Source organism: Podarcis bocagei (genome assembly GCF_964188305.1).
Source record: "Podarcis bocagei genome assembly, chromosome: 16".
Classification (NCBI taxonomy): Eukaryota; Metazoa; Chordata; class Lepidosauria; order Squamata; family Lacertidae; genus Podarcis; species Podarcis bocagei.
Genome location: NC_138142.1, coordinates 22,250,962 through 22,263,642, shown reverse-complemented (window position 1 = coordinate 22,263,642; position 12,681 = coordinate 22,250,962). Strand labels below are relative to the sequence as shown.

The window sequence follows — 12,681 nt, the reverse complement described above, 5'->3', positions numbered from 1 at the left end:
GGCTTCCAATTGGCTGCAGGAGCTTCCGGCACTCAAGTTGAAGCCACGTCAGATGTTCAGCTTCCAAAAAACGTTCGAAAACTGGACCACTTACTTCCAGGTTTTAGGCGTTCCAGAGCCAATTTGTTCGACAACAAAGCCATTTGAGAACTAAGGTATGACTGTATCAATTTCCAAGAGTTTCTCTGTGATGGGGATGAAGGAACCTGTGGGTCCTCCAGGTGTTTGTGGACCTCAACTCCCATCATCCCTCTCTGCTGGCTGTGCTGTGAGGGCCTGATGGGAGTTGAAGTCCCAACAGCCTCTGGAAGGCCACTGGTTTCCTCCATCCCTGCTCTAGGAAGTCATCTCACTAGTATCGCTATTAGGTTTAAATGTTACTAACCAGAAGCAATAGATGGGTGGTGGGGTGGGGGACGACCTCTGGTCCTCCGGCTATCGCTGAACTACAACTCCCATCAGCCCCTAGCCCAATGACCATGCTTGCCAGGGCTGATGGAAGCTATAGTTCAGGTGTGTCTGAAGAGCTAAAGGTTCCTCACATCTACAATAGACAAACTCATATATTGGGAAGAAGCTCTTAGTGGTATCTCACTCCATTTATTCCTTACATTGGTGTACCTGCAAACTACAAATTTTATCACTTGATGAAACGTCAGCAATTTTAAAGATGTTTTAAAATGTATTTAGGTGTTTTTTAAAAAGGATTCTGAGAGTTAAGGGGGAGAATAGATTAAATACATAATTTTTTATTACAGTAAAATTTATCATATTTAGGAAACATCCAATAATGAACTTAGTAGGGCAAATCTTATAAAGTCTTCTTCAACATGTGCCAAATACATTTCAGAACAAAAGGTCTGCAAAGGTCTAAGATAGCATCAGGGAAACTAAATTACTTTTAGGGTCCACCTTATTTTTATGATTGCAAGTTGTTTAAATATGTTTTTAATTGTGCTTTAATATTGTAACCCTCCCAGGGACCTTAGGGTGAAGGTTGGGAAGGAAATGAATAAATAAATGTGATTTAGCTCTCTTTAAAAATGTCAGCGCGTCTTGGATAAATAATGACAAGCTGATACCAGTAGGCTTTGATTCAAATTTAACCTTCTCAAGACTTTGCAAGTTAATGCAGACATTTGGTAAGGCTGAAGTTTGCATTAGCATAATTAGGACTTATTGAAAATTGACAGTTTTTTTCAAGATTGATATTTTCAAAGGAAGTTTTGAAGTCTTTTGTCCTCTATAAAGTTTTGTATGCAAGAGCCAAAACCAAGGTTGGGTTTGGTTTGCTTGTTTGTTTATCCTGGATTGGTAGGTGTTTTTTTTTGTTTGTTTTTAAAATGTTTTTAGCTATTTGTCATTTTCTTTGTTTTACATGACACCATTGATGGAAGACATTTGTGGTGGAAAGTATTTGGCATATTCAAAGTGTATACCATACAGGATTTATTACTGGAGTGTTTATCTGCATGGTGATGATTTTATTGTAACAAAGACATCTATATTTTTATAATATTTCCTCCCCCTGTGATTTTCATTGCCAATTTGTTTTATAGCAACCGTTTTGTACCTCAGTTGTTCTGTGCTCTTAAGCTCTGTGCACCTTCAAGTAGAAACATTCTCCGTTCTGAAGAGTTTTGCCAAGGAATCCTTCTGTGTCTGTGCAAACCCTATGCAGAAATTATCACATATAACCGTTACCCAGAAGCAAAGTCACTACAGGGTTGGCAAAGTGCTCTACGATAGGGTCCCTACTATGCCTACACTGTAGCACCATGGGAAATTAAAATGGCTGCCTACCCATCTGGTTTCTCAGGGCAGACATTACTGCTGACAGATGCTGATGCAGCCCTGATAGCTGCTCCAGGGTACCAGCTGGTGCAAATGGCAGCCTGTAGTTGAAGGACAGAAAGCTGGAAGGGTTTGCTGCTTTTATGTCAGTGTATACAAAGGCTCTTAAATCTGTCAGCTGGGAGAATCCCGAAATAATGGTAGTAGAAATCCTGAAGGAATCCCGATTGCTGCTCTCCACACAATTTATTGTTTTTGGTGGGAGGTTTGTATTCAATGAAGTTCCTGCTCAGAGTAGGGCCAATGAAATTAACCTAAGTTAGGTATGTTCATTAACTTCAGTGGTTCTGCTTTCTGCCACCCAATGTTTCATCCCCACTGCATTCTGCTGTATCCCAAAATAGCAAATAAGGGACACATTTCTAAGTTGGAAGCTAAGCGACAGCAAGCTTCTGTTTCAGGTCACATGTCCTCACCACTAATTGTAATGGATGCTTGGGAGATCATACTTTTAAAACCTCTCTCGTCTTATGTAGCAAAGTGTAGCTTCGGACAAGTGTTGTCTCTATTTAACAAATCTACCTCAGAATGATAACACTGAAGAGAGAACTTGCCCTGAGCCATCGCTATGAATAATAATGGGTATAAGCTGTTACAGGGCTAGTTTGAGTGGCCAATTCTATTTGCTTGTTTTTAAAAACCTACTGGAGGCAACTAAGCAGATTTTGGCCACCTCTTTTTGTTCTTTCCTTTACAACTGCGAGAAAGCTGTGCTTGAGGAATCTCCTTGGGGAGTGGGTTGCAAAAATTGCTTTGTTATATGAATTGTTGGTGCTGGGAGCCAGAGATTAGGGTTATTATACGAAGCCAAGAGTTGCTGCAATTAACTTCTGGACCATGAACCCAAATGGATATGAGTTGTGTGCATCATTAAAAGTATACACAGCCAGGTTTTGTGAAGGAAAGTAGCCAGTGCTTTCTTGAACGTTACTTGCTATACTAAGGAATCTCCTTCGACCTTAAGACTTAACTGCGTATCAGGCATTTGCATCAGGTGCCAATACATGCAGTACTCTCCCTTCCTGTTAAACCCTTTTCTCTGGTCAGCACAGCATAACATCTGGTATGTTAATAAAGGCAAAACGCAATTACTACTTCTTGTCTTCAGTGCTGTACTGGGGCTGGGGAACTTCAATGCTAGAGGCCAAATCAAACCTCTCTCCAGTCCTCAGGAGTTTGTCCAGGCCACGCACCTCACTTTTACCACAGTTCCGACGCTGAAAGAGGATTTATGCGCAAGGAGTATGCAAACCATCAATAGTGTGTTGTGCATCAGCATACAGTCCAGAATTTCTCTGATGAAAATAAGTATGTCCTATTCCATAATAGTTTTTTTATTTAAACCCTGTCCATCTGGGTTGTTCCAGACACTGGGTGGCTTCCAACATATATTAAAAACCATAACAAAACTATACAGGGTTGCCTTCAGATGACTTATCTCCTTGGCTCGGGGGTAGCAGAACTCCATACCCTCCAACATTTCTCTGATGAAAATAGGAACGTCCTAAGGGGGAAATGGGACATTCTTGAATCGAATCAGAAACCAGGACGGCTTCTGTAAATCCGGGACTGTCCCTGGAAAACAGGGACACTTGGAGGGTCTGCATGAGCACTGTAGAGGAAGCGTTACTCTCCATAAAATGCCTAAGTTTGCTTAGTAGTGCTACTGTACAAAAGAAGAAATGAAACAGCCCTTGCTTATGGCTTACAAACTAAATGGAAGCAATGACTAAAAACCACCTCCAATTTAGGAAAAGGGGGAAGGGTGGGGGGAACAGGTTCCATAAGGAAGAGCTTTAAATGTAAGCAAACGTAAGCAGATGGAAGGTGAAGGGAGACAAAGGCTTCTTAAAACTTGGGTCTCTATTTTATTTTTTCTGTGAGTAGACGGCATGTGCAGTTGTGAAAACATGAAAGCTCTACCTTCGGCTTGCACACTTCTTTGAAAAGAAGCACTCTTGCCACAGGAAGTGGTCTGTGCAGTTCAGCTGCTGTTTCACCTACCCCAACGCCCTTTGCAAATAAATGCAGAAAACAAGGAAGAAAGGAACGCTTTAAAAGGTTTATTAAATGTGCCTGTAAATATCTCTATAACACTGTTTCAGACGTCATCATTACAGTTGCCATACAAACTCGCAGCGAACAAAACCTCCCATCGTGTTACGTTCCTGCAAGTGATTGTCTTTGGAGTTAAGTGTTGGAGGAAGCCAAGGAGAAAAGACAAGTTAGAAGGTAGACTCGCTGAGGTTTGTTTTTCCTTCCATCCTGCAAGAAGCAGTTTCTGGAATTATCACTAGCTTATTCTGGTAAGGAGTTGGGGAGGGGGGCATATACAGTGCAAGTTGAGTGACAGGTCAGTTAGTTAGCAGTACAGCTCAGGAAGCATGTCTCGGTTCTGAAACCACAACAGCAATATTCTACAGAGAGCAATTGTGTTCCCTCAAAGCCTCAGACTCCAGCTTTGTAGAGCAGCAGAAACTGTACTCAGCTATTAAGAGAAAAACACTTTTTAAGAATAGCGGCCCCAAGTGTCTATAATCAGTGGTTGCTGCTGCTGTTGGCCCAGATATATGCTGCACACAGGTTTGATCCTTAGGCTAGTTCAAGGGGTAGCCAACACGGTGCCCTCCATCTGTGGATGGGCTCCATTTCCCATCATCTCTGGCCATGCAGGGATGATGGAGCTCACCAACAACTGGAGGCCGACACACTGGCTAGCCTTGGGCTAGTTAGTGGTCTGGTACACGAAGGGGCACAAAACTTCCATTTCACCACCACGAGGTCGGAATTTGCCTTCCATCAGCAAATAAGTTATATGCACCCCCAAAAAAGGCAGGAGCAGCAATCACTGCTGGTTGATGTTTTCTGCAGTGCGTGAACCCCAAACTTCCACAGAACTCTCACCCTCATCTTAGGCAGCACTTGGTACTGCTGTACATATCCGATCTCTCCTTAAGGAAGGCTGGAACTGAGTTAAACAGGCATGGCTTCCCTGAGCAGGCCGCTATCTGGGGTTTTAGAATCTGCCTAGAGGCAGGTGCTGCAAGACCAATGGTTGGTTCTGCCGACAGAATCTGTCTCAAGAGAACATCTTCCCTGACCACCATAGGGAAAGCTCCTTGTCTGTCTTCGGGACAGATCAGGTGAGCTGGGATTCTGCAAACACAAGCTACGCTGTCTTACTTGTGGTAACACAGATTTGCTCAGAATAAGCCCTTATTCTTTTTTTTTAAAAAAAACCACCCGGGAAATAGCTTGGCTTATTATGAGCCTACTAAAGTTAAAATTGGACAAATAAAAGCACCGTCACGCTTGTTTATCTTGCGGCAGGAAATTCTGTCTCTTCCCCTTTGCCTTCACTATGTGCTGCTATGGCATACCGTCAAGAGGAGAAGGAAAGCTCCATTTCCCAGTGCTGCTGGGAATATTAACAGTTCACGGGGAGAAAGACCTTTCCTCTCTGCTTATAAGCAACAGAGTTTAGGTAGGTAAGTGGGAGGCATGGAATTCTTCTGCAGCTCAGAGTAACATTCTAAGCCGGAGAAGAATTTGGGAAGCCTGCAGTACTGTCATTTTTGAGGCAAGCATTACATGTTGTCAAATGTTCATATTGCAAACCAAAGGAGAACTCTGCTGCATCTCTGTTTGACTCTAGCTTGTGTGGTGGAGGGCTGTCAGACAGAGCCAACGGCTAATAAAGAGCTGGTAATTTTTAAAAAATAAAAAATAAATTGCAGCAAGTGATGCAGATCAACCTGGACCCTGCTGTGCAGTGACTGCAGGATTACACCTTGGTCAGTTTTCCTTCTTTCAAAGTTATTGCTTTTAACACATGCCCACAGGGCTGAGCTGCTTCCACCACGACGAGCAGCCCTCTGCTAGTTGCAGTGGTAGGATTCCTTCATTCACCACTTTCCAGGTTTCAGCCAGTTTGTGTGTAGAGGACTTGTGCCCAACAGGGAACAAACCTTGTTGGAGAAAGGAAAATGCTGTAGAGCCACAGCAGCTTATTGAACCATTATGGAGATGATGAGGACAGAACTGAACCTCAAAAGGGCAGTCCTGCTGAAAACAGGCAGCATAGTTACAGTTAGAGACAGGCAAACAGTAGTAGTAAATGGTGGTGTTTTGTTTTTTCTGCTGATGCCAGCCACCCACTTCTGGGAGGCTGGAATGCCTGGGGGAAAGCAGCCTGATTGTATAACTTCAGCTGACTATTTTATCCAGCTGTACTGGGGAAAGATAGCCAAATTAACCCCTGGCTGCTTTACACTAGACAAATCCCAGAAGCATTCACTGTGGCTACCCTGTTAACCAGCCCCCATCCCTTGCATAATGCCCAGCCATCCTGCAGTACTCTGGTTATGCCTTAAAGGCCCTAGTACAGGGATGAGCTTTTGCAAAAGGGAGAGCCGAAACTCTTCTTACACAAGAGCACCAAGAGATCACCTTCTGCCAGGCTACGCTATGCATTAATCTGAGACGTACTTTGCAAAGTAAGTAAACGGGGTGGTTAATGCACAGCAGACAAATCAGCAGCTTAGGTTAGCTGGGCTTAGATAATGGTCTGAGAGCGCTGGCGGAGGCCTGGAAACGGCGAGGGCTGATGGTGCGACTGGTCATCCTGCCAGGGAAACTGCCTTTCTTCTTTCCTGGAGTGCTCTTCATACCACTCCTGTGGGAAAAGGCAACAATACTGGGATCATTTCATTTCCCACACCCACAGCCTGCCCTCAAATCGTGAAGGTCTGCAATGAATTGTGCACGAACCCAAAATTTTGCTTGTAATAATAATAGCGTTGTTGTTGTTACTCTTATTATTAATCATCATCATCTCAAGGCACATCACAACAGAAAACGACATTATAAAAAAACACAGAACACATGCTAAAAATAAGAACAAAAACAAACCAATAATTCCCACCCCCCTCCACAACACATTTAAAAGGTACCGTACTTTTCCATGTAGAGTGGTACCTCTGGTTGCAGACGGGATCCGTTCCGGAGCTCCAGTCGGATCCCGAGGTTTCCACAACCGGAGGGACTGCTTCTGCACATGGCGTAGTAGAGCGCTTCTGCGCATGTGGCAAAACACTTCCAGGTTTGCCACTTTCACAACCCGACGTTTACATTACCCAAGGGTAACGTAAGCTGAGGTGCTACTGTATAAGACTAGGGGGTTTTTTACTAAAAAATGTTAAAAGGGGGGGGGGAGGCTTATACATGGGGGCAATCTCCCCCCATTTTCTTAATTCTGAGTCCCCCAAAATAGGGGGCATCTTATACACAGGGGCATCTTAAACACAGAAAAATACGATATGTCAATCAGCCAAAGGCCTGGTTAAAGAGGAATGTCTTCTCCTGGCGCCTCAAAGTGTATAATGAAGGTGCCTAGGACTTTCCTAGGAAGAGCATTCCACAAATGTGGATCCACTGCATAAAAGGCCTGTTCTCATGTTACCACCTTCTGGACCTCTCATGAAGGAGGGCACACGAAGGAGGGTCTCAGAATATGACCTGAGGGTCCAGGTAGGTTCATACGGAGAGAGGCAGTCCTTGAGGTATTATGGTTCTGAGCCATTTATTGCCCATCCTTTATCTTAAGGTCCTAGGGCGCATTACACCACATAAAAAACAGCTGGCTAGACTCCAACTCCCATTAGCCCCAGTGAGCATAACCAATGGTCTGGGAAGATAGAAAGGAAGTGTAGCTCCAACAGCATCTGGCGAAGACAGAGAGTCCCCACCTCTGCTTTAGAGGCATGAGGCTAGGGAAAGTTGCCCACTCTCCTAGACAGTATTTATTTGGTGCTGTGGTCTAAACCACTGAGCCTCTTGGGCTTGCCAATCAGAAAGTCGGCAGTTTGAATCCCTGCAATGGGGTGAGCTCCTGTTGCTCGGTCCCAGCTCCTACCAACCTAGCAGTTTGAAAGCACGTCAAAAAGTGCAAGTAGATAAATAGGTACTGCTCCGGTGGGAAGGTAAACGGTGTTTCCGTGCACTGCTCTGGTTTCCCCAGAAGTGGTTTAGTCATGCTGGCCACATGACCCGGAAAAACTGTCTGCGGACAAACGCCGGTTCCCTCGGCCTGTAAAGCGAGATGAGCACCGCAACCCCAGAGTTGTCTGCAACTGGACTTAACTTAACCTTTTTACGGGGCTGGCAGCACCTCCAAGAAGATCCCTGAGTCCACCAAGCTACAGGGACCATTGCATAACCATAACTAGCAGTTTCACATATGTTACCTGTATCTCTTCCTCATACATCCTCATGCTTAAATCGCTTTTGGTCCTTGATCGCCGCCCCAGGAACAGCATGGACGTTTGCTGAAGTGATGGAAGAGAAGCAATAAGAGGAAGGAAGAAGGCAACTGCCTCTGAAGGGTGCCAGAGTTGGATTACAGCTAATATTGGTGCTGCTAGGAGCACACAGGGATCTCGCCACCAAGAGAGACCTGAGCAAATCTCTAACTTTATCTACAGGGAACTCTAGACTGCAACTGCAACCACTGCAGGCTTTCTATCAGATAAGAGGAGATAAATTCTTGAAAGCTGGGGGCATTTGCGTCTTACACGATTTTATTCGGATTTGCATAAATTCATTTAATTTTAATATTAGTTAAAACAGGAACAATCCTTTTTATTAAATGGAAACATTGCTGTGATTTGCTTAAAATTCAGCATTTAAACTTGTTCATGTCATACCTTATTAAGGTCAGAGTTAACTTCCACTGATGTTACCTTGTGCTATTTCCCTACTGTTAAATGTTAGTTTTGGAATTTTTTGATGACTAGATACAAATAAATGAAACTGACGGCTGGAATCCAAAGGCCAAACAGGGGACAGGTTGTGTTTTTTTCCTATGAAGCTCTGTGTGTGCTGGGAGGGGTGGGGAGCATGTAAACACTGTTAAGATGTGAATATTGCACTCCTACCTGAGTTTGTTCGGAAGCTGAAGTTATGGGAACCTGGTGCCTGTAGTGGGAATTATAGTACAGCGGTACCTCGGTTTACGAACTTAATCTGTTCCGGAAGTCTGTTCTTAAACCAAAACCGTTCTGAAACTGAGGTGCGCTTTCCCTAATGGTGCGCTTTGCCGCTGCCGGTGCCCTTCCACCGTTCAGATTCCGTTCTTAGACTGAGGTAAAGTTCTCAAACCGGGACGCTATTTCCGGTTTTGCGGAGTTTGTAAACCGAATGGTTCTTAAACCGGACTGTTCTTAAACTGAGGTACAACTGTATATGCTTGATAGATAGTCTACATGTGAAGCAATCAGTGTTAGAAACTGAGATATGAAAACCAGGAGCTAAATGGCACCTTAAACCAAGGTTACGGGCACAACAACGGAATGTCTAGGTGCACTTTTATATAACAAGAATACAACACTGAAAATGAATGAACTACAGCTAAAATATTATGTTCATTCTTCGCATGGTCCAGTCTTCCCCTGCCCGCCCGCCCACCCCTCTAATATTCTTAAGAGGGTCTCTTCCCTAGTCTTCAGAGAGTAGCTGGAAGTGGGGAGGCAGAAAAAGGTCCTCCTTTCCTTCCACTCTTCAGTTTTAACCAGAAATCTGAGGCACAGTACTGTGCTCAGAGCTCAGAAACTGTTGCGCTAATGAAATTCCCTCTTGCGAAATGCACCTAGGACAATGGAGGTTTCAAATGCTAGAAGAGGTTTCAAATGCTAGAAGGGATGTAAAAACAAGTACGTGAAATTATATTGTTAGGAGAATCTGCTTGCTCCAACTGTAAAATGGTGTCGAGAACATTTGTGGAGAAAAAACTCAGCCTCGAGTTACCGTATTTTTCGCTCCATTGGACGCACCGGACCATAGGAGGGGGAGAACAGGGAAAAAATTTTTTTCTTGTTCTCCCCCTCTAAAACAAGGTGCGTTCAAGGTACATTCACCAGAGCTTGTGGGGCTGGCGGTGGGGGGAAGCGCTGCTTTCCCCCACCGCCAGCCTCAAAGATCCCTGAAGCCTTTGGAGCGCAGTGCCCCGCTGCCCTGCAGAGGTTTGCGCACAGCCATCCCCAAGCTAGAACAGCGAGACGGAGCCCTCCGTCTCGCTGTTCTGGCTTGGGAACAGCCTTGCTAGCTTCTGCAGGACAGCGGGGTGAAGACACCCCGCTGCCCTGGGGAGGCTGTGCGCGCAGCCGTCCCCAAGCTAGAGCAGCGCGACGGAGCCCTCCGTCTCGCTGTTCTGGCTTGGGAACAGCCTTGCTAGCTTCTGCAGGACAGCGGGGTGAAGACACCCCGCTGCCCTGGAGAGGCTGTGCGCGCAGCCGTCCCCAAGCTAGAGCAGCGCGACGGAGCCCTCCGTCTCGCTGTTCTGGCTTGGGAACAGCCTTGCTAGCTTCTGCAGGACAGCGGGGTGAAGACACCCCGCTGCCCTGGAGAGGCTTTGCGCGCAGCCATCCCCAAGCTAGAACCGCGAGACGGAGCGCTCCGCAGTTCTCCGTCTTCCTGTTCTGGCTTTGGGCTTAGCGGCGCAGCCTGCATTCGCTCTATAGGACGCACACACATTTCCCCTTAATTTTTGGAGGGGAAAATGTGCGTCCTATAGAATGAAAAATACGGTAGTTTGATAGAGGATGCATCCTGTTCTTCTGAAGCAGGCATCTAACCCATATAATGCAGGCATGATTTCCCTCTGAGAATGGGACTTAATTTCTATGCCTGTGTAAAGCTAAGGTGACGGAGTGCCTCTCTATACAATCCTGTGTAATTTAAAGGTTTGGAGACTCCACTTTGGTGAGTCCCCAAGCAGCCACTGCTATGACTAAGGGCAAACAAAGTTGCCATAAACATCACAATGGTGTGATTATTGAAGAAATCTACTACAGTGGTACCTCAGTTTAAGTACTTAATTCGTTCCGGAGGTCCGTTCTTAACCTGAAACTGTTCTTAACCTGAAGCACCACTTTACCTAATGGGGCCTCCTGCTGCTGCTGCGCCGCCAGAGCATGATTTCTGTTCTCATTGTGAAGCAAAGTTCTTAAACCGAGGTACAATTTCTGGGTTAGCGGAGCCTGTAACCTGAAACCTGAAGGGTATGTAACCCAAGGTACCACTGTACATGCTTATTGTGGCATTCCAGTGTGTGCATCTCCACCCCCCCACCCCCCAATAATCTGTGCTGGAAAAATATGCAACATGTGAAGCGTGGGGGAATCTGAATTGCTCTGCTACCTTCCTCTTCAAGGACCAGTGGCCACAGAGGGATACCCTCTAGCATTCTAAATCAGAAGTGATTTAAGTTTTATCATTCTGAACAAGACCAGCCAAGTGGTGGCGAGGTGAGAGGGGATACCTGGAAAGTGGTGAACAGAAGATGCTGGAATTCCAGTCCCCGTTACTCACCCTGTGCCTGTCCATCTGGGAAATGACCTTGAGCAGCTGGCTGGCAGCCGAGGCAATGCAGTTCCTTCCATATAGCTCTGCGACAGCTGTCAGTTCTTCCTTGGAGACTTCTCTCTCGAAAACAATGCCCATGTCTTCTGCAGAGGAGAAAGGCAAGGACAAGGCTTGTCTGGGTAACGGAAGGGGAAAGCGGCAAGGAAACCTCAGGCAAAATCGGGCCTGCCCAAGCCTCTTTGACTTGGCCCACCAGGCCATTTTGGGCAAGCCATGCACGCCCAGTGGGCCATACACATGACATCATCACACAGCGCCCAGCAAGGGGGGGGAGGAGTTCAAGACGTGGCTGCAGAGGAAGAATGGGGGAGCTCGCTCACAATGCACCCACAACGTGATGCTTCATTGCTGAAGAATTTTGGCTTGACATTTGGGGGACCTGATGTACGATGACATCAGGCAACTGCTAGTCCTGCCTGCCTGTCCCGTGTGGTCCATAGAAGGCCGACTGCTGTTGGATCAATAATAATAATAATAAATGGCTCAAAAGTGCTTCCACACCCATTCAATGCCACTAGTCCCAATCTTTCAGCAGGCACTGTTGCTTTTAAAGCACAAAATCTTTTGAAGGCGCTTTTAAAAAGTTGATTCCTGCTGTGACTCCTGCAATGCAGGTGGTTGGACTTGATGAGCCTTGCGGTCCCCCTTACAACTCTACAAGTCTGTGATAGGCCTGTTCATTTGTTTCCACTCTCTTAGGATGAGCCAGCCCCTTTTAATGATTATTCCGCATTGTTTTTAGTTTTTTTATGTTTTTTGCACTCACACGTTTATTTATTTTTTGTGCACCGTTTTGATATGGTGCCTGGAAGGCGGTCTGAAAATATTATTATAAATAAGGAAGGAAACAAACAAGTTGCAAGGGTGACCCCACTGACCTCCTGAATCTTGGTTCTTCCGGCTATAGTTCATACGGAACACGAACGCCTCCAATATAAAGGCTACAATGATTGTCATCACCACCTGTGGGGGAAGGAAAAGGTCAGCAGCAATGCAAAAACAGCTCATCCAAATTATTTATTTCGCTGCTCTACTCAAGCTGACTTATGGAGTAGGGTAAGGTCTCCAGCTGTTTTTGGACTACAATTCCCACTATCCCTGGCCAAAGGTCCTGCTAGTCAGGGATAATAATAATAATAATAATAATAATAATAATAATAATAATAATCTGGCTGGGTTTCCCCAGCCACTCTGGGTGGTTCCCAACAGAGGACTAAAAACAGAATAAAACTTCAAACATGATAAACTTCCCTAAACAGGGCTGCCAGATGATGTCTTCTAAATAATAATAATGGGAGTTGTAGTCCAAAAACAGCTGGAGACCCAACTTTGGGAAACCCTGCTCTAGGATCAACCATAAATGATGCTACAACCCTTCATCAGATGACCATGCATCAAAAAGGAAAG

The 12,681-nt window shown here is 45.3% G+C and overlaps 1 protein-coding gene across 3 annotated transcripts in view; it reads right to left on the bottom strand.

Moving 5' to 3' along the window:
* Window positions 1–3,902: 3,902 nt before the first annotated feature.
* TPCN1 (two pore segment channel 1) overlaps window positions 3,903–12,681 on the bottom strand; it is a 49,144-nt gene continuing 40,365 nt past the window's right edge. For all 3 annotated transcript variants that reach the window (XM_081175267.1, XM_081175268.1, XM_081175269.1), the window contains 4 exons: window positions 12,153–12,237; window positions 11,221–11,357; window positions 8,100–8,180; window positions 3,903–6,529 (listed from right to left, as the gene is read on the bottom strand). In XM_081175267.1, coding sequence (XP_081031393.1) covers window positions 6,410–6,529; window positions 8,100–8,180; window positions 11,221–11,357; window positions 12,153–12,237 — 423 coding nt within the window. In that variant the 3' untranslated portion in view covers window positions 3,903–6,409. The remainder of the gene's footprint in view (window positions 6,530–8,099; window positions 8,181–11,220; window positions 11,358–12,152; window positions 12,238–12,681) is intronic.